General features: G+C 33.8%; 2 protein-coding genes across 2 annotated transcripts; one reads left to right on the top strand and one right to left on the bottom strand.

The window, feature by feature from the left end:
• Positions 1-4,692: 4,692 nt before the first annotated feature.
• On the top strand, positions 4,693-6,150 carry LOC116120076 (nudix hydrolase 17, mitochondrial-like). The gene is made up of 5 exons (XM_031406014.1): positions 4,693-4,910; positions 5,349-5,463; positions 5,557-5,640; positions 5,781-5,909; positions 6,008-6,150. Exons 1-5 carry the CDS (start codon positions 4,810-4,812, stop codon positions 6,122-6,124), a joined length of 546 nt encoding a protein of 181 aa, XP_031261874.1. The 5' UTR covers positions 4,693-4,809; the 3' UTR covers positions 6,125-6,150.
• Positions 6,151-7,431: 1,281 nt separating this feature from the next.
• On the bottom strand, positions 7,432-15,509 carry LOC116120075 (condensin complex subunit 3). The gene is given in 16 exon segments (XM_031406013.1): positions 7,432-7,987; positions 8,360-8,621; positions 9,706-9,981; positions 10,111-10,171; positions 10,261-10,775; positions 11,229-11,668; positions 11,747-11,894; positions 12,475-12,574; positions 13,288-13,378; positions 13,381-13,410; positions 13,413-13,448; positions 13,451-13,501; positions 13,504-13,550; positions 13,755-13,900; positions 14,637-14,840; positions 15,159-15,509. Coding segments are annotated over 16 exon segments (3,093 nt in total). The 3' UTR covers positions 7,432-7,652.
• Positions 15,510-22,734: the final 7,225 nt, after the last annotated feature.

Genomic DNA, 22,734 nt, shown 5'->3' with positions numbered 1-22,734 from the left:
TAATTAATGATTATAATTTTATTAATATAACATTACATTATAAATTTATAGTATGATTACTTAATTAATTATAACATCTATTATAAACAATATTACAATACTTAATTAAATGATTAACAATTTAATTAATTATAATATTACATTATAATTAAATGTATATTACTTAATTAATTATAACATTATAATTTACATTGTAGTATGATCACTTAATTAATTATAACTACACAATTAAATAATTACTTAATTAATATGCATTATAATAAACATTAACATAAGAAATTAATTAAATTATTAGAAATTTAATTGATATAATATTACATTATTGTTAAATAACTACTTAAATAATTATAATATTTATAACATTACATTATAGTATGATCACTTATTAATTATAACATTACTATATTACATTTAAATATTACTAATTTATCAATAGTAAATTTACTAAATTATATTTAGTATATTATAAATACCCAATTGGCCAATTATAACATTAAATTAATAAATTTATAAACATTAATAATTTATTAATTTATCAAATAGACCCCTGGCAATGTTAGTAAATTAGTATAAATAATGGCGTATCTTTGTAATTTTACATTTACAAACAAAGCAAAATACCCAAATCGATTAGGGTATCTCAAATTGACATCTCTTCTTTTCCATTCTCTCTACGACTCTGCCATCTTCTTTTCTGTGTTGTCTACTTTTCTGGTTCTTCTCCATTCTCTCTGCCGTCTTCTTCTCTTGTGTTTTCTACTTTTCTGGAACTTCAAGTGTTGATTCTTCACGGCATATTAATTGATTGAATTCAAGTGTTGTCTAGAGATTACAGGTTATGAGCTACATTGGACACAAATGAATGAATAATCAAAATTTGTTAGGGGTATATTTGTAAACTTTTAAAGTATTTCGTCATTTTTTAAACTAATAGGGGGTAATTAATTTTTTATAGGGTACCCGGGAAAGGAACCGGAACCTGCATTTTACGTTCCGGTTTCTTGAATTGAAGAACCTGCACTATGCAGTTTCGGTTCCGGTTCCGGTTCCTTTTTTTGGAAACCTGCATTGTGTGATTCCGGTTCTAGTTCCCCTGAAAAGTGTAGGGTACTTGAAACCGCTCACCCCTATAATAAACCTTTAACCTTGCATGTTTCGTATTTTTCTGTTTCAAAAAATTGACTCTAAGTTTATGTGTTTAACCTTTTTTTTTTTTTTTTTTAATAGTGTAAACACTCACTTATTTTAGAAACATCAACAATTTAGGCTCTGCTTGTTTTACTATTTTAGCCCTATCTTATTCTACTATTTTATGTTAAAAAATAAAAAATAAGTTTATTTTAATATTTTTCAAAGTCCAATATTATTCAATTCTTAAAACATTTAACAATTATTTTTCTCAATAAAGCTTTAAAATTAACAAAAACACTCTCACCCACCTAACTTTTTGCAGGCAGTCAGCCACAATCATCAAATGGTGGTCAAAAGTCGTTGGAATGACGCACGACCAATTGGATCTGGCCGACCGTGCGCTGATCTGTCTGTTTCATATCAGATCCACCATAGATTTGACCGAAAATAGTTAGATCTACGGCCAAAGATCTGACCGTCATATGTTGTCGTCAATAGCCAGATCTTTAGCCGTTTCCAGCTAGACCAATGGTAGATCTGGCCAAAAAAGTATAGACTGACGCACAATCGGCCAAATCCAACTAGTCATGAGTCATTCTGGTGACTTCCGACCACCGTTCGGCGATGGTGGCCGGTTACTGGCAATTATTTGGTGGATGAGGGTGTTTTTGTTAATTTATAAACTTTTAATAGGGGATTAAAAAATAATCTAATTATTTTTAAAAAAATGTACTAAACATATTGTCATAATCTTATCATATTTGATTAAATCCTATTAAGCATAGAATACTATTCTAAAAAAATAAACAAACGGAGCCTTAACTTGCTAAAAAAAAATTAACCTCTCAATATTATTAACAAATTTTAGATGTTAAATTAATTGAATCTAGGTGAATGGTATAAAGGTCATTTCCTTACAAACTTAGACAAACTAACCTAATGCTAGATAAAAGATGAAGGTTATCGTCGCATTTTCAAAACTAACATATGCTCACTACATAAAAGGTTAAATACACAAGGATTAGAATGACATTTCTAAAACCAACGGATGTTTACATAAAAACGCTAAACACATAGGGGTTTACTAAATAACCCTATTGTTAACAAATATCATTAATATTATTGTGCCTAAAAAGTCTTACTAATGTCAGCTTTACCTAAAAGACAAAGTGTATTAGCTGTCAAGCCTAAAACACCTCAAAGATATTATATAAGAGCTATCCCACCTTTATTAAAATAAAAGATTAGGATGAATGCAAGTTTTCCATGTGTCAAGACAACTTGCAAAAGCACTCATTATATTGATCTCAAAAGTATAAATGGGCACATCTTTTCACGAAATGGAAGGCTGGACAGATGAGAACTTTATTATTTTTCTCTATAAACAAAGTTTTTCTCCATCTTTGTATGTTGTACGGACAATATCATAGATAATCAGATAATAATAGAATAACAGTGAATATAAGATTCGTTTTAAGCATCCGAACCACTTTGAAAATTATCTTTCATTTATTTTATTGCATTTTCCATTCATGTGTAATTTCTAAGCCAACATAACACTTTACACATGCGAATTGTTGGTGTCAAAATCAAATATCAACAAATATAAATTATTTATTTTTGGTTTATAGCGCGTTTAATGTATATCTTAAAGTTAGACATAATGATTTCAAAAGACAAATAAAAAGAGGTTAGGCATAATGATTTCTTTCACATAAAAAAGCTATCAATATATTCATATTACAAAAGCTAAAGTTATAAAATTAACAATAATGATAATAGAGATAAGTTAAGTATCACAAATGATCTTATTTAACTTTATTTTATACGACGATCCTCCTAAACTTTGGGAGAGTACTATAATTAAGAGTGATATTATATAGTAATTTATTTTGTATATAGTAATATCATATATATATATATATATATATATAAAATGAATAATAATAATAAATTTTTTTTTTTTTGGTATAAAATGATATGATATAAAGTGAATAATATTGATCATGTATCAATATTATATTAATTAAAAAAAATAATAAAATTAATATAATGTAAAGTTATCAATAATTATGTCACTCAAATTCAAAATTAGAATATAAATATTGTATGAATAAGATTATTGTATTATTGATTAAAAAGGAAGAAAGGTTATTGTGGAAAATACACGTGAAGTCAGTTATAATCCTGAAGTAAGTTACTAGATTTTTACTGATTTTTGGGAAAGTAGATGAAGATGATAAAGTAAAGCACATAGTTTAGCTAAGATCAGGCTGTACACAGAAAGGGATTGCTTCTTCCCATTGTTTTCTCATCGATAAAAGGTGAGATTTTTGGCTTTCTGTTTAATCATTTCTTAGATTGATGTGGAAGGCTTTCTGTTTTTGTTTTTGTCTTTCTTTGAGTTATCAACACTTTGATAAGGTTATTTTCCCAATATTCCACAAATACTGTATAATTAAAATTATTTGAATCTTATATTTCGATAGGGATGTTTTTGGGCTTCTCTAATATCCAAAAAAATCAATTTTTAAGTGGTTTAGGCTCCGTTTGATTCATTATTCAGATAGTTTTTAGAATAATCTTTTTAAAAAAGTTAAATTGGACGGGTATTACAATATAGGATTTAGAAATTAACAAAAATATCTCATATGTTTGTTTATTTACTAAACACCCCTATAATAAAATATTAAAAGTTAACAAAAACACCTTCAACCCACCCATTAAATATGGACAACCGGCCACCACTGCTGGAAGGTGGCCGGAGTGTTTTTGTAATTTCTAAAAAAATATTTGGGAGTGGTTAGTTAAATTAACAAATTTAGGAGATTTAAAAGAAATTGAAAAATATAAAATAATATTTTGAGAATAATGAAATTTTACTGTTTAACTTTTTTGGGAATACTAATAATAGTATTCCCAAAAGCGAACCAAACGAAGCCTTAGTGGTTCTACATGTATTATTTAAGAGGTTTTAAATTTAAGTTCTTATTTTGTTGCTAATAAGAATGATTATTAGAACTCTTACTTAGCAGATAGTTCTAAAATTTTAGAAGATTAATTGAAGTGTATATAAACTAATTCGGATATCTCTATCCATTAAAAACAAAAAAAAAAAAAAAAAACAACCGCTTCGTGTACATATCCTATTTCATCCAAGATTTTCAAAATTCTTACACATTAGTTATCAATTATATAATGAAACCATTGTAAAATTCTAGAAGGCAAAACTATATTAATATTTTAAAGCTAAATAAGGAAATTATTATTTATTGATAAAATTAAATAAAGTAGGGGTGTAGCCCTAGCTTTCTTAACTTGAGCCTGAAAAAATGAAAGAAAGGAAGAAAAAACAAAACACTTGCATGCGTGTGAGGGTGTCCACACGCTCTTTCTCAAGTTTATAAAAACAAGAAAAGGGTCACGTGACGCGTCAGCGACACGTTCTATCAAGTAGCAAGCTATCACTCTTACCCTCTTCCCTGCAATTGGCCCCACCTTCTTTAACCTCTATCTGCTTTCCCCTCCATCTCCAATCCATCTCTCCTTCAATTATTATTAAAGGCGCAGCTCTTGCTTTCATTTCTTCATTACACCACAACCTAACATAACTGCTTTTTTCTTTCTCTATTAAGTATTTCTCCTTTCTACCTATTGCAATACTAAACAAAACAAAACATGGTGGCTTTAGTTGCTAAAGAACCTGCTGTTCCTTTGGTTTCCCGGACCGGAAGACATTTACAACGTTATTGTCAGAAGGGTTTTCGCCAAGTTGTCGGGTTAGTGTCTCTGTCGCTCAAAGTTTTTGTTTTTCTATGTGGGTAGTTCTAAATTCTAATATTGGAAACATATTTTGTCACAAATTCATCTGAAGTTATAAGTTTTTGAGGGAAGTCTTTACCTGTTTTCTTCGAAATCTCATAGCTTGGGTTGAAAACTTGTAATATTAGTTTGATAATGGAGTAATTTTGTAACTTTTTTTTTGTTTTTTTTCCTTTTTATATGTAAAAAGTTACGTTTTTAGTTGAGAAGGTGCTAAGGCATATGCGGTGTTGGGTGTGCAATTGCCACTAGCCTACGCGCTGACTTGACTTTGTGATATTTTTATTCGGTATTGAAACAGTGTGTTTGGGAGGTGGTGGGAAAGTCATTTAGCTTATCTTCGTGAAAATGATAAGAAAATGTTAGAGACTCACAGATTATTTATCCTTCTGCAGATGTATACCATATAGATATAAAGGGATTAAGCAAAATGAGCTTGAGATTGATGAGGAAGACATAGAAGTTCTTCTCATCAGTTCCCAAAAGGGCAAAGGGATGCTCTTCCCTAAGGTATATTATATTTATTTTGTCAAGATGATGCTCCTGTTGTTTTTATTCTGAAAATGAATCAGCACGATGATATAACTCATGTTTAATTTACAGGGAGGTTGGGAGATTGATGAATCTATAAAACAAGCGGCTTTAAGAGAAACTGTGGAGGAAGCCGGGGTAACCGGAATTGTAGAGGTTAGTTCACTTTTTATAAGTTTTTATTTCTGGTGATTTAGAGATGATTCTTACTATAAATTTTGCGTCTAAGCGCACAAAACAGAACATGATATTGAAACTTGATTACTGATATTAGTTGTTGTTTTGGCAATTTGCAGTGTGAATTAGGTACATGGAAGTTCAAGAGCAAATCACATGACACTTATTATGAAGGACACATGTTTTCTTTACTTGTTAAGGAGCAATTAGAAATCTGGCCGGAGAAAAATGTCCGAAAGAGAACTTGGGTATGCACATTTACACCCATCATTTGCACTCTGCATTCGAAATCAACAGCATCTTTAATGAACAAATTCTGATAATTATGTCACATTTTTTTGTGCAGATGAGTGTGGCAGAAGCCAGAAAATCTTGTCAAAGTCAATATGGGTGGATGAAGGAAGCATTGGATAGATTGGTAGAGCAACAAACGTCTCAACGACAACAACCTAATGAGGAATAACTAGTACATCATTCTTTGAAGCTAATCAAAATTGTAAATAGAATGTTGTTGAAGACAAAAGAGATTGCGTTTGGGACGGATAAACTTTAGCTTGAAGTAGTAGAGGGATGGAAGCAAACAAGAAACTGTGACAACATTGAAGATTCCGAATTATAGGAAAGATCAAAGATGTTTGCAATTTTGTTTCTTGTTTCACTCTTTTTGAATTGTAATCCTGAAACTTACATAGAAGATCCTGTGTAGGAATTGTAATGTCGACAGTCTTTGTTAATAAAGAAGTGCAGTTTGAGCTTTTGTTGTTTTGTTTGTTTATATATGTCTGGGAATTATTATGAAGGAAAATTAGCAGGTTGATTCATAAATTAGGGTTACTGTTAATCATCATATTATCAGTCTGATTTCTGATTAAATTAAAGTAATGATTAAGTTAGTTTTATATGAAAAAGGAACATATATTTTCTAGTGAAAGAAGGGTACCGTGAGAAATGATGAAATTCTCCTTAAATCACTCCATTCTTTGATATTATCTTTTCTCCTCTTTTCTATCTGTTTCTCCTTTATGTTTTTCTTCTTTTCTTGTTTCGTCTGTCCTATAGCCAGGAATATGATTACGGATATTCTTGATGTTATATCACGACTCACATCACCATCAGTGTTTTAATAACCAACAGGAGTGAAACCCGGCAAAGTGGCCGGGTTGAAATCCGATAAAAACATCCCTAAAAAGTAAATATAAAATCTTGCAAAAACACTTTAAACACCACTGTTTGACAATCTCAAGGCAAATAAGGCTATTTTCGATGACAACACTCTCCGTTCCTATAAAAACACTCCTTTTAACCTCATGACCAAAACTAATATCACAATTCATCTTGCCAATCATCAATAACAATTCACTCTTCTTGTTGATTAATTTTTACGATTTTCGATCGATTCACTGATCAGAAATTACCTCCATCATCACCTCTTCATTCATCGGTCCTTCCTCTTTAAAACTTCCAACATAATCTTTAATTGTTTATCGATCATCGTCTTAATTTTTAAGGTTTTCTATAAATAGTAAAATTGGTAAATCCGATGAAAACCCCAAGTTTTGGTTGAATAGATTCAACTAATCAATCCAGACTAGGTTTTAAAACAATGCTCACAAGTTTAGATAATAAAAATAAAAGATGACTACCATAAGTTAGATGATTTTTAGATTTTATACCATTCAATTATATGGCTCAAAAACACTATATTAAATGGTCCACATTTGCTACAATATCATTTAAAATTATAACCGTAATTCAGCTACACTATTTATTATAGACAAAACCCAACCTACAATGACAGAAAGAGACAGATGATAACAATGACAGGTGAACTACTATGATACGCACAAAAACTGAATAAATTTCGGTTGATTCAACCGATAACATGAATTTTCCCCAACCCTATCCATACATGTTCACATTTAGTATTATCTAATTACAAGGAATGACCATACAACAACATATTACAGCTTAACAGATTGTACGTACTGCAGTTATTCGGAGAACTGATCAGAATCGTCGTTGGAGGTTACCTCTGACTCTGAGCTTTCCTCTTCATCATCTTCTTCTATCCTGATGCGATCCGTTTTGGCAGTCATCTTGGTCATTGCTGCAGTCTTGCTTGCCCTCTGTGAGCGGGTGCTTGTAGCTCCGGGAATGTTAGGAACCATGGATTGAATTGAAGCATGAGAGTCTTCTTCATCAGAAGAAGTCTGTTCGCGCTTTACTCGTCTTCTTGAACGGGTTGGTCTGGTTGAGCATGGAGCTGGGGTTTGTGGCACTGCAGCAGGAGCACTGGCATCCAGATTGAAGTCTATGCCTAAACTCCCTACACAATCCATGAGGATGGCAAAAGTCACAATGTGACCCTAAACACATTTTTCAAGAGTTGAAACACCATCAAAGAGAATGATCCACTTTGTTAGTGAAACAATGATCAACACATAAAAATTTTAATGCCTCCATATTCAACTAGAATGCAGAGATCATTTTCAGTTTAATAAACTAATGCATGCGATCAAAAAACTATGCATGGGAACTTATGAAACAATCAAGTATACACATTCAACTCAACCTCTTCTTTATCTATTTTTTTCATTATCATTGAATTATTATAAGTGATGCATGTGTTTATTAGACATTGCAATATGAATGCAATGTCAATTACTGAAATATCGTTTCTGAAAGGGGATATATTTACCGAAAATATTATTAGCTTCATCTTGTGAAAGTTCCTCATCTGGATGTCTCTCTAGTCCCTTAAGACGTTCAGCCATCTGCTTCAACTCCTTTACAAGATCTTTTTCAGCTGATACAGATTCAAACACACGACTCAAAAGCTTCCTCATTAACTTTATTGCCCCTTGCTCTAATAACCGGAAATGGAGTAAGACTAGTATTCTACACAGGGCTGAAACATATGACCGCTCAGCAGGTGTCTTTTTCATATGGAAGCTCAGGACCTAAAAAATCATAGGAATAAAAAATTAGTAAGCTTAAGACCAGTAACATCGGAGCAAAAGTATATATTAAAGATATTCTTAGAATATAAATTGTAATTACTATCCATATAGCTAACAATATGCTTATCCTTGACAGAACTTGGGTCCTTGGTTCAACAAAGTAGGATATGATACACTAGTTATCCAATGTCCTTTCCCTTTCAGAAACTGGGAAAAGATCTTGATAATTTCAATAAGATTTCAAACAGATACATTATCTCAATTGGAACTGTACTGAATGAACTGGTATATATTAATATATATACAGGCACATAGATCCCATTTGCATATATTTAGGTATTATTTACAAATAAACATGTATATGGTATATGCATGTGTTATACATACATTGCTAAACATAATAAACAATCACAGGGTGCATTACTTCTTTGTGGATCAGCTACATGGAAATTAAACAATATTATTCAAATAAGCATTTGACCAGAGAGAAAAAGATTGCATATCATTGTGAAACCTCAAGTTTCAATGGTTCAAGAGATTTTAATGGACACAACTTGATATTGACAGAAATTAAGCCATGCTTGTGATAATACAAATAATTTATTGGTGTAAAACATGTTTATGGAGAAGTTAAGGAAAAGGTGGAAGGTATGGGAGAACCAGCTAACTGGTTCTGAACCTTTGAGTGAGCTGAAAGAGATTCAGTAACTTTCAATATGTTCATCCTGCAATTTAGCACTTCATTACAGAAAATTTAACACTTAATGAGAGATCACTGCAACAGAACAAGAAGTATAAGGGTCAATCCCCTCACAGTAACTAACATTAACTGCTATAACACGCACTATAATTTTCTAATCTCAAAAACTGTTGAAGAATCTTTCTGGTAGTTCAAAAGTAAGTACGTTTTGTTCACAAACAACAAAAAATTGGTAAATAAAGGAATTCAGCATTAAGAAGAAACATTTATAGTTGGAGCTTGACACAGTGGCATAATCAGCAAAGTCATGACAATTGACATTTACTTTTCACTATCCTTCATGGTCCAACATATAAGCTCAATCTATTAATTAAAAACAATTACCTCTGATGCTATGCGTATTGCAAGCCCCTCCTCCCCACACTGCAGTGAAGGTTCCTTGCTATCTAAGGTCTCTGACGTTTCCCTACTACCATTTTCACCCTCCACTTCTTTTTCTTTCGCATATAAGGGAGCCTGCATCATCTGCAGCATGAATTTTGATGCTTGGACTGCTCGCTTACGCTTATTAGACACCACAATTGAAGAACCTCCTGCATTTCCATAGATGCCTGGCCACATTGAATGCATGACTGGCACAAAAGCCTCAGACAAACATTTCTGCACTTCCAAATTAAAGAAAATTTATACAGCTAACATACAAAGATATCCAAGCTTTTTTGCTCAGCCCAAAAAACAAAAAGGATAAAGGACATAGTCTGTTTTCACTGTGAGCATTTTTCTGCTTACCTTGTGATTTGCTGAGAGGGAAGCATAATGCTCAAAGAAAATAGATAGACACTGTTTCAACCTGCTCAGATTCACAAGAGAATTAAAGTTCAAAGATTATTCTTATATAGATGAAAAGAGGGAATGCAAAAGGAACACACAGATATCCACCTCTGCAGATCTTTTGATTCATTGCTGAAATACAGGTTGATGAGCTTCGCTAAGATCAAATGATGTAAAGCAGCTGGTATACTAGGATACTTCTCACTGAGAAGAAGAATTTTTGCAAACCCCTCTCCAAGAACAGCTTGAATTGACTCAGTTTCATCACCTTCTAAAGATTTTCCCCAATCACTTGTCTCAAGTCCGGAGTATAAGAGGTCAAGTAATTCAATATTCAAATCCCCATCTGTTTCTGAAAGGTTTATAGGAGTAAAAGTCATCTTATCAGCTTGAGGTTGGAATGAAAGATCCTGCCCGATGGCCTTGTCAACTTCCGGCAGACCATGCCACATCCCGAGATCAAATAAAGCCTTACAGGCCATTATGCTAATTGTAGGGAGGGCCTTAGCAAAAGAGAGCCTCAACTGCTTTACTAGTTCCTCACTTGGCTTATTCTCTAATATTCCAAAAAGGCCAAGGCATCTGACAGCAACCCTCTGCACATCCAAGTGAACATGTTTTGCCTGCATTCACAGTTTTAATATTATTATTTCATACCTTTGAAGAGCTCCTGTGCTCAGCTCAAGCTGTGTGCAAGTACAGATATTTCATACACAAGGGTATGGGTGGGGGATTATACTTTCTATGCAATCCAAGTGTTGCACAAAGGAGGACATGTCTTTAATCTACAATAAGTTTTATTATTTGTTTTCTCAATTTTACAAGATTGCATAAATATTTCAATTTTAGTACAAGTAAACACATTGTTTATTATCTGAATACATAGCTCATATTGTTACAAACAAATGAACTATTCAGTTCTATATATGTGCCTGTGATTCAGAGACAAGTTTGACACCTAAATCCACTTTAAAATTTAACACTTATGCCAAAGACAATCTGACATAGGCATACAGAATTTCAGTGTGAATATTTAGATAAAATCATCAATAACAGTGACAGATGTAATTTCATACCCCTGGAAGCAATAAAGATTTCAGAAGTTCAGCAAATTCAGTAGCCTTTCCTTGAACCAAATGAAATGACTTAATGTTTTCCAAGAGAAGACCAGTCACAGCAAGGCAGTGCATCCACTGCATAAAGTCAGCAGTTCTCTCCCTGCAGGGCTGAGCAAGCTCTTTTACAACCTCAAAAATAACTTCTTCAAATTCACCAGCAGCAGCATGGACATTCCTTGCCAATCTGGACACTGCATTGGCCCAGTCTTTGTCACCACCAAGATTTATGCCATCTCCTATGACAAACTTGTTCCCATCTTCAACCATTTCATATTCCAGGGGCCTGTGCAATAAGTCTTGCACAAATGCACTAGCAACCTTCCTGATTGTGGAATCAGAAAAATCAAGCATCTCTCCAAGCAACAGTAACTGCCTAGATGCAAAGCGATAATTTGGTCCTGAAATATCAGGTAAAATTAGAAAACATACTTTGATACAGAATTTAGTCTTTCTTCAATCAGAAGAAGTTAACCCACCAGCATCTATATGAATTTTAACCAAATCTACATAATCAGAAACCGTTACAGGAAGAATTCTTTCCAGAAGGTCATGTTTGTCTGAAGCTTCAGCAGCGTATACTGCTGCTTCAGTGCCCAATGTAGCAGCAGCTTCGGAACCTTTTGCCTGTTCAGTCACATGTTTTCTCATATAAGTATAAATTTCACTGTATGCAACTTCAAACATGAAAATTCAATAACAGAGCATAAGCATGAGAGGTCTAACAAACATTTCAGATGTTTCAAAGAGGACTATTCTGTTCTATTCCAAGAGTTATTAAATTTTCTAGCTCCCATTGGTTATGCCCAATCCCCTCTTATGCTATAGTCTTCCCAGTCCCAACTACTAACATTTTGAACATTCTAAGTATAGAAGTGAAGAAAATACATGTGTTCTAGACACATCATACAGGTTTTAACTCTTAAATTCTCTTGCAACAAAAAATCAGTTTTTTATGTAACTGTAATCATGCCATCAACATTCACATATTAAAACTCTTAATCCCCTAGAAATATTAACTTAATAATTGAATCCTAAGAAGTTAAACTGAAAATATTAGGAAAGGACTCACTTAAATATGAGTTGAATTCTCTGGAATCAAGCACATTTTCACTTAGCAAACAACCATTCCAGCAACATAAGGAGAAAAGAAATGGAGGAAAAAAAAAAAAATACATTCATAAATGGAGTTGTTGAACAGACTAACCTGTGCTTCCACCTGTAGGTGCCTGCACAGACTCCTCCAATAAAGAGCAACCTCAGGTTCCATTAATTTGATCCTTTGGTTGTCATGTGATGAGTCACCTAACATCACTAGAGGAAAACATTAGGATAGTTGGTCTAGAGTTTTGATCATAAGCCATGATGCTGAAAATGTATCAGCTTTGTGGAGCCAAAGTGTAACATAAGCCATCCACTTGTAAAATCAGATATCTTTTAAACAAAAAATTAGCAAAAGCACCTCATAATCCCCATTATTTATTTAGGGGAATTAACAATGGAGGTATGCAGATTAACTTCAGATGAAAATGAGAATAAACTTGGTGAATTGGAGGACAATACATAAACATATGGAGTACACATTTGTCATTGACTCATTCTATTGTCAAAAACTTCACAGATACATAATATCTATACATTCCATAAATTTACAACAGCAATTCAAACATATATTGTTCTAGGGCATAAAAAAAATTATGCATGACATTGGAAAAAGAAAGAATGCAAATAACTAACTTCAGGGTAACTAAGGCTATTATATACTAGATCCAACCAATGCCACCCGATGAAGAATTTTAAATCCCTTTACATGACTTGAATTCAGGCCTTTGTATGGCAACTTCAATAGGTTTAAAATTCTATTTACTTCAGTGATTCTTTGAAAAAAAAAAAAAAAAAAAAAAAAAAAAAAAAAAAAAGATTGAGTTAAAGCAAATTATATTGGGAATTATAGAAGGGTAAAACCCAATGACAACAAGAACTAAGAATGCCTGCGATTCATCCAAAAGTTTTACCAACCTCAGTTTCATCACCGGCTGATGATATGTACTCCCTGATACTTTCACCATCACTCACTTTCACTAAATCAGCTCTTAAAAGAACCTGCATTAAGACTCCCCAACCAACTCATACGTTTCAACTCAAGATACTTGAGAAGTTCTACAGGGTTTCCATTGCAGGACTGGCTAGCCAGTGATCTTTCAATAATTTCAGACACTCCTTTGAAACAGCTTAGAACGATCAGCAAGTCCTCTCTGAAGAATCAGTGCTCTAAGCTTGATGCTACCAGATGAAGCAGAAAAAAAAAAAAAAAAAAAAACGTAAGAAACATAAAACAACAATCAAACAAACCGCAATAATTAACATTACAAATAGTCTAATGCTTAGCTCAAGTACTACTCTAATATTTGTAGTTTAATATTTGAGGCATTACTCTGTATAAGTACACTTTTTCAACCAAACAAAATACATTTAAATGGAACTTACCTGAGGCTTTGAAGAGGAAATTTATTAGCTAGTACAAGATATGCTGCTTTGCGCACTGACTCGCTAACATCCAGGGTACAACTGACAATTGCTTTTGAAGTTGCATTTGAAGGAGGCAATGATAACACAATTGCCTTTCTCACCTCCTGAAATCACAAGATTTCTGGGTAACGAAGCAGTAGGTTTGCACAACATTTAATATTCAAAGGTAAGATTAAATCTATCCATCTCTGTGGCGCAAAAAGTCCAGTCTTTTGTGAATAGTATTTAAACCTCTTTGAGATCCATTGAAACAATAAGAATTTCAGATACATTTGAAACCACATTGAGCTTATGGTCAAGGTGAGTTGCCTCATTTTAGTTCATGAATTTTTTTACAGAAAAAACACCTCGAATGGGACAATTCTGAAGGGGTAACCACTCACATGCTTGGTACAACAAAATTGAATTCCTAGTACTAAAGAAATTATTGAAATGGTATAGGTAATATTATCCAGATTTCTTTAACTCCTCCATTCGAATATTAAATTCATACCTAAAAATCCTATAAATGAACCAAGGGATCTGCAAAATAAATATAAAAAAGTCTTCAAGAAATTCATCCAAGTATTCAGTACTCATCATAGTATAGTTCACTGACACAGATATAGTGATTAATTTGCGAAAATCTTGACTCAACATCCATGAACAATTTAGAAATATATGTGTACAAGCATTTTTAATGACTGTCTAAACAGTTGCTATATGCAGATAGGAAAAGGGGTTAGTTAAAACCGATCAACAAGACAAATGCCAATACAACAACATGACAAGCACTCGTCTAAGCTTAGAATCGAATCACTTCCTTTTGAGAGCAAGAAATAAATAAAGATTGTTACTCACCGCATTCTGTTCAAGGGGAAGCAGCTCAAGGAATAAATAAAGAATGTCACTGTTGTCCGAATCATTTACAAACCGTGAAAGAGACCTAATTGCAAATGTACGAATTACAGGAACCTTGTCCCCCACCCTTACTTTCATGCATTCTATCACCTCGTCCAAGACCTCATCACTGACTTCAGTATCATCAGGCAATCGCATTATGATCTACAATGAGAAATGAAAATGGATTAACTAATAATGCGAATGAAAGAGTCTAGTTAATAGATTAAAAATAATAATAATACCCAAAATAGAATCCAACAATAAATGAACATTAAAAACCGATAACATAAGATTTTTTCTTCAATTACTAAACTCTTTCAAATACAAATAACAGGCATTATCTTTATTTCTTTCTTGCTTAATAACCACAAACTCTAATCCTGCTTAAATCAAATTACAAAACCAATTATGTAAGAACTATACCAACCGGCCCAGTAATTCGATTTTACCCAAAAAAACAGTAGAAGAGAAATTATATACCTCAGAAATTATCTGGCAAGCTCGAAATCTAGCCGTTTTGTTGGCAGCCACGGCGCCAACCAAAAGGAACTTGAAGAAGTCCTCCAAAAATCCGTCATTATTGTTTACGGCGAAGGCCGAAACAAACCTAACCACGCGCTCAGCCAAGGCGGTACGTCGCTGGGCCCCGAAAAGGGGAATTAGGGTTTTGGAGAAGGCGGAGAAGAATTGGGCCGCGGATGGACATTTTGATCTGACGGCTCGGAGTTCTTTGAGCTTACGGTTGTGAGTGGCAAACGATGTTCGAATTTCGTCTATGATTTTAGCTATATTCGTCATCAATTGCTTCTCTTCCACTTCTATTTCCGCCATTTTAAAAAAGAAAAAAAAAATCTCTCTTTATCGCTCTCCCTTGCTTTTCACAGAAAATATATCTAATTTGAATTCACTGGCCTTCTGGTTTTTGAAATCGAGCGGGAGGTGAAAATATTCTTTTGAGCCGGACTTTGTAGCCCTGGGCCTGGCCCGACATGTAATGCTCAATTCCAGCCCAAGGTTAGCCCAGTTTCTGAGACCATAAAGACAGCACCATCACAAAATGGTTTCTAAAACAATGTTCATATTCAAACAGGACAATACTACACTTATAATCTAATATTAAAAATTTTATCTCACAAATTTAATATGACAGTTAATGATTAGCTCACAAAATAGGTCATTCCTATTCAATATGGGTATAACCTATCAATTTACAAATTGAACAATCACGAACTATCAAGTTAAAGTTGTGAGAAAAAGTTTGTAAGATTAGGTTATTAGTCAATATTTATTGTTTCAAATAATCACACAAATATTTATTATTAAAAAAGTTTTTTTCAACTAAAAGATTTATTTTGGTAAATATTGTCGAGAAGAAAATCTGCAAGCAAATATCTCATAAAACTTCCCTTTTTAATAAGGGTGTTCAAAAAAACGCAGAAAACTAAACTGAATCAATAACTGAACCGGTTTTTCAATTATCTGAAAAAACGGTTTGGTTTCGGTTCAAAGAAATACAAAAACCGATTTTCGATTCGGTTATTGGTTTACGAGAATATGGGAAAAGATTAGTTGAAACCGGTTTATTTAAAAATATTAAATTATAAAATATAAATTAAATATGTTAATCGGTTTTGAATACCCCTACTTTTTAATAATTAATTTATCTACCTGTTTGTAGTGAGTTCTAATAAAAGAAATTTACTTTATTATTTTTTTAGTCAATAAAAATAAATGAGTGACCGAAGTTTAAAAATTAAAATTTAACAAGGTAAAAAAGATGTATTAGCTTAATATATATCTATTTCCATTTTTATTTTGATTTAGGATGGATCAAGCCGGGCCAACCTGGGCTAGGCCTGGTTGGCTTTCAAATAACCGGCCCAGGTTCTCGTATCCCGAGTCTTGCTTTAGGTTCAGATTTAGATTTAACTTTTTTTAATTTCTCATAATAAACTACAATAACTAATTAGTATTGAAGTATTAAATAATACTTATCTAACATATTTATAAATAAATATTATTTTTTATAACGAACGTTAGAGCGAACATTTGAAGCGATAGCTTTCCATCCAAATTTGAGTCTTGATTCCGTTTCTAGCGTTAGAGACAATGCTGATAGGGTTGTTAGCGTGAACTTTCCTATGTTTAAGTTAGCCATATGTAGTTAAGAAAGTATCAAGCGACTAATCAGAGTTTTATAGGGTGGTTTATGAAGTATGTGAGTAAAATATCATAGCATGATCGAACAACTTTTGCCTTCGGCTTGCCCCATTGCAATTTGTAGAGCTTTGACACTTGGTGATTGCATAGCCATGTTCTTGGAGGCTATGGCCATGCTTTCTAATTAGGGCAATATTACAATTACAACTTAATCTCACAAACTTTCTTTTATAACTCTGACGTGATAACTCACAATTAGTCAGTTTGCAATGGGTCTCGCATTTTTAATTGCAAACTGATTAATTGCGAGTTGCCACATAAGAGTTGTGAGCGAAAATTTGTAAGATTGGGTTGTGAGTCAATCTTTATTGTTCAAAGTAACAAATGTTGTGTTTTGTAACAGTTAAGAAAAGAAGGTAAAGTACCCATCCAAGTAGTAGGAAATAAATGTTGAGTAGTAGGTAATGAAGATTAGGTAACTTTCTACTATGTCTTCAACTAAGTGTCAACTTCTCTTTAAAGAAAGTTTTAGTAATTATTCCTTATTAACCTCAAATGTTGGATTACTAGGTTATTATTTGGACTTAAACCTAGAGTCGAAGCTGACTCGTTATTCATTATTCAGGCTTTTGACCTTGGATCAGTGATTAGGAATTCGGCCCGGTCCAGTCGGTTCAACCGTGACTTGTCGCCTTTACTAGGTTAGGCTACAAAATTTTCAATTCATCGAAAACCCTAGAAATTAGGACATTAATCTGTGACCAATTGAAGATTGGAATGTTAGGGCTTTTGAAAAGGAATGGCCAATGAGTGGAATGGTGGCAACGACGTTGATTTCTGGTGAGTAAATTGACCGAAAATCGCAAAACAATGTCGTTGGAAAAAACTCGTTGTCGCTGACGACTGGGGAGGCGAACGGGGGAGGGGTGATATGGGTTTTGGTCAAGAGGCTGAGGGGAGTGTTTTCGTGGTGATGGGGAGTGTTGATGTCGCCGGAAACAGGCCCTATTTGTCGATGCCAACGATGGTGTTTTTGGTGTTTTGCAATATTTCAAACCTATGGGGACTTACATGTAATTTTTAGAGGTGGTTTTGTTAGATTTCAAACTTTTGGACACTGGTTTGACTAGTTTGACCCACCAGTCAAACCAGTTAAAAAGCTTGACAAACCAGTCAAACCAATTAAACAGCTTGAGCCATGACCCGGTGGCCTAGCTGGGTTATTGCATGGGTCGGGTTTCTAAACACTCCCTTGGTCTTTATGTTTGAGCTCGATCAAACACTTTGACCGGTTTTCTTTTTGAGGAAAGTTGTTTCCTCTTAATTGTTTGAATCTCGTGGGCTCTTCAATTTTTTTGGCCTATGGATTTATTACTTTGTACCTAACAAATATTATATAGGAAAATTTAGTTCTTTTTCGTTATCTCTAATGCAGGGCAGTCTAAACATGCTTTTAATCATATCAATACAAAAGGATGAAACCTAATTATTAATATTCTGAATTTAAAAAAGGTGCTTGTAAATAGAATTTAGAAATTATGATAGAATGTGGCTTTACTAAGGTGGAGTCCTAGTGTACACAATTTTGCAAAAAGAAAACCAAAACCCAATATATATTTAATTGAGCTCAAGAGTGGTTGCCACTATGTTTACACAAAGCAAGAAATTAACACGTGGACGTAACTTTTCGATTGTTTTATTGGCGATCAGATTCAAATACTTGTTAAATACAGTAATACAAGGGAATCAAGATCCATAATATTTGGTGGCATTAATGGTTGGTGAAATTAAGAAAGCCACAAGATTCCGATGACCCAATTATGCATAATAAAGAAAAGTTAAGGCATTGGGGGTTGACATAATTATGCTTGTAAATTATGGGTGGACATTTTTTTATAGTATTAATTATATAAATATAAGATGTATTAAGACTTTCAAAGTTAGAAAATATCAAGATCAACAAAAATGTTGGTTGAACCATAGCCTTTTCCAAGTCTTACAATAGCCACACATATTAGATTTGGACAAAGAAATATGAACCCTCCAATAGGCTTGGACAAAGAAATATGAACCCTCCAATTCTAACTTATAATGCTCAATATATTACACAACATGTACTTGTGCTTTATAATGATTTGCATTTTAATCTTTCATTTTATGCACTTTTCACCAAGTCCCATAAATTATATGTCAACTTATGTACAAGTAACTTTACCCATAATACAATTGTAATAAGATCTTATAAGTGTTACAAGTAACTTTACTTCTAATACAATTGTAATGCCATCTTATAATTAGGGCTTATATCTCTAGAAATTGATTTGATAATTTTATATATTTATTTAACATTTTAATTCAATACATAATAAATTTCTAATATTTTTTCTTGATGAAACAGAGGGAGAAAACCTCTTATATGTTTATAGAATGACACTGTTTATTAAATCTTGCATTTGATGTTGGATCCCAAAGTAAATAAAAAGCTCTTCTAAATGTGGGTTTATTTATAAAAGTAAACATGTTCCCACCCAAGGTTCCGCGAAATAGCAAGTTCACACCCCTGGTTTCATAAATTCTAGATTCACACCCTTAAATTAATAGAAAATTGTTTAATGTAACGATCAAAGGGTAAAGTAGTCATTTGCACTTGACGCTCCCTTAGTCACAACCTCTCGTTTCTCTCAACTCACCACCATTGCTGACGCTATCACCGGCCTTTTTCCGTGGATCATTGTCGAATTTCTCACACAAATCGACATGGTTCATCACCCTAAACCCCAAATCAAACATTTTCCTAGCCTAATTGCCCAATTTTGGTCGGAATTTCACCATCCTCGTAACCCCACCCAAGCGACTATCGCCTTTAGGCCAACTATCCTGATTCTAGCATCGTTGGACCCCGCCACCGCCACCATCAGCTACTTCGTCCCCTCCATACCAAACCCCCTATATTCCCCACCTGACTACCCTAGCCAAATTTTTCGGCTGCCGCTAGGTTTGTGTTCGCGTGACCTCTCGCTTCCTAGCCAGATTTTGGCTACTCCCGATGCCAAAAACTCCACCCGCCCCCATCATCAACACCATCGACATCTCCCTAATAGATCCCCTATCTCATCGAACGATGATTGCTCACTGATCGATCTCTACTACCCACCCTTGGTTTCATAGAGCTTGTGTTTTGGTTGCTAGAGTCGATTGTCGAAGCTTGGTTTCCCGAAGCTTGATTTTGGAAGTTTTGTGTTGTTGTTTGTGTGTTTATGTTCAACGGTCGCTGACCACGCCCACTGCCCTCATCTTTTACCGTTTCCAACCTGCAGACCACCTGTTCGACAAAAGGCCGCTTACACAAACTGTTTGGATTGAAAGAAAATTTAGAAGGTTGGGTGGGTTTGGATTGAAGAGGGTGTTGGTGAATGAATTTGAGATGTATAGGATTTTTCTGAAATTTTATTAATTTGGCTAGATGGTGATAGTGGCTGGGTGGTGGTGGCAGTGGCAGTGGGTTAGGTGATTAGAGATGGGGATGATGTGGAGGTTGAAGAAAATGGTGTTATTGAAATAAACTATAAAGTAAGATGGTTGTTTCTCTAATTCTACTAATTTGGGGGTTAAAAAGTAATTTATCGATTTATTTGTCAAGGGAAGTATGGCAATAGCACCCTCTAAAGAACCTAAAAATCACTAACAGTATTACTTTAAGGATGAGAATTTGGAATTTATGAAACTAGGGTGGGAACTTGCTATTTCGTGAAACCTTGGGTGGGAACATGTCGTCTACTCTTATTTATAATTTTATGTTATTCTCTATTTCCTTGACAAAAGCGCCATACATGATTTTAAGCAATATTACTATAAGGTTATAGTATTTTAATTTAGAAAAGAAACGTAAATTTCTAACATTTATGTATATTTATAATTAAATTCAAAATATAGCATTTGTTAATCTCTCTGTTTTAAAACCTAGACCAAACCGACTGGTTGGACCGCTTTGACCCTATCCGGTCCGAGCAACCGAACCGAGTCAATTATGGTTGTCAGATTTTTTGTTTTCCCTCTCCTTTCTTTCTTCTCTCTTTTTCATTTTTTTTTTCTTGGTTTGCCATGGCTGATTGAGGCCACAAAGGAGGCCAAATATGGCTAGCCGTGTGAGCTCAACATCGGCCAAATTCGGCCGATCATGCGAGCTACAACGTCGGCCAGATCTAGCTAATCATGTAGCCTATGTGGTTGGCTTCTGATGACAATCAAACAAAGTAATCAATGAGAGGAAAATGAAAGAAAAAAATAGCGGACCTCAGGGTGACAGGAAGAGACGACGACTTGGAGGAGGGAGCGACGATCTTCGTTTCTTAAATTGAAGGGGTGTCCAGATCTGGATTTCTTAAATTAAGGTGAAAAAGGATGTAAAAACTCCTAGGGGTGTGTTTGCTGGATTTCAAACTTGTAGGGACTGATGTGTATTTTATTAGGGGTGTGTTTACTGGATTTCAAACTGCAGAGACTGGTGGAAACTTCTCAAGGGTGTGTTTGTGGACACCAGTCTGACTGGTCGGACAAGCCAACCTGGGAATCGACCCCTTGACTGGGCCAAGGTACGGTACGGCTTTAAAAACATTGGTTAATACCAACTCACTAATTTCCCCCTCCCAAAATTTTTTTTTTTTTTTTTTTAAATAAGTTATAACAGTCAACCGATAATTATGTAATATTATGTAGATTCTATTCCAAAAAAATTATGGGGATTTTAATCGGATAACACACTGTTATCTTTTCCCAATCTTGGCATGATGTATTATAGTATTATTCGTTGACGAATATAAACCCGTTCTAGGAAAAGGGCTGGTTAATACTAAGAATCAGAGCATCATTGTACCTTTATTCCACAACATATATACTTATATCTAAAAAGTTAGAAAATAATATTAACTTTTGCTCATTGAATGGTCCAAGAAGGAAGAGATAGGTTATGGATAAAGATACCTGAGCTGTACCTGTACTTGCATTATGACTGTTGTGGAATAAGTTCTTGGAATATTGTTGCAGGCAAAAGGGCTTATTGTGACCGCCCAATGGCACTTCTTGTAAGCATCATCAACACACAATTCTACCGCACAAAGATGCCGACGCAACCAAAGCTCAACTAGGACGCACCACTTGCTGTCATCTTCGACAACTGCAACTTTCTTGTTGTCAAATGGGTCTCCGACAAGAATGGCTTATCGTCTTCATTTGTCATCTTCAACAGCGTCAAATTGCCTCCTATTTCATACTATCTCACAATTAAAGTTTCCGCTCTCAAACAAATGAAAATTGGATAATTTTTACCTTTTCTCCTTCTTATAATTCAATTTTATATCGAGTTAATTTGAATTTCTCATTCTGGGTTTCAATCAAGAAGGATTCAGATTTTACCGTCTCAAATATATATTAGGAAACTCTCCCCTAAAAACTAATTGAAATTCGTAAAATTCGTTAGCTAAAAAGAGATGACAAATGGGTATACAAATACAACTTAAAAATCATCCGACTACTAAGCTATTAAATAAATAGAATTTTAGCTTTATTAATCCGCGATACTTTTAATATTTTAGTTTTGCTTAATGATTTTGGTAACGTCTATTAAAACTGGGAATGTTTTCTAGTATTTGAAATGGTAGGACCAAGAATATAATAAACTAAAACCGTACGAGTGATTATGTATTTCTATCGTTTTACGCCAACAGTCTGGTGTAATTTCATTTATGTTGATGCTTGACTTTGACACCAATGATTCGCACCTGTAAAGTACTAAACTGACTTATAAATTATACGTGAATGAAAAGATGCAATGAAGTAAATAGAAGATGATTTTTAAAGTGGTTTGAATGCTTAAAGCGAATCCTACGTCCACTGTTAT

This window comes from Pistacia vera, unplaced genomic scaffold (genome assembly GCF_008641045.1).
Source record: "Pistacia vera cultivar Batoury unplaced genomic scaffold, PisVer_v2 Contig920, whole genome shotgun sequence".
NCBI classification, from domain to species: Eukaryota; Viridiplantae; Streptophyta; class Magnoliopsida; order Sapindales; family Anacardiaceae; genus Pistacia; species Pistacia vera.
Note: the sequence above shows the minus strand (reverse complement) of the source record. Positions and strands in the feature narration are given on the sequence as shown.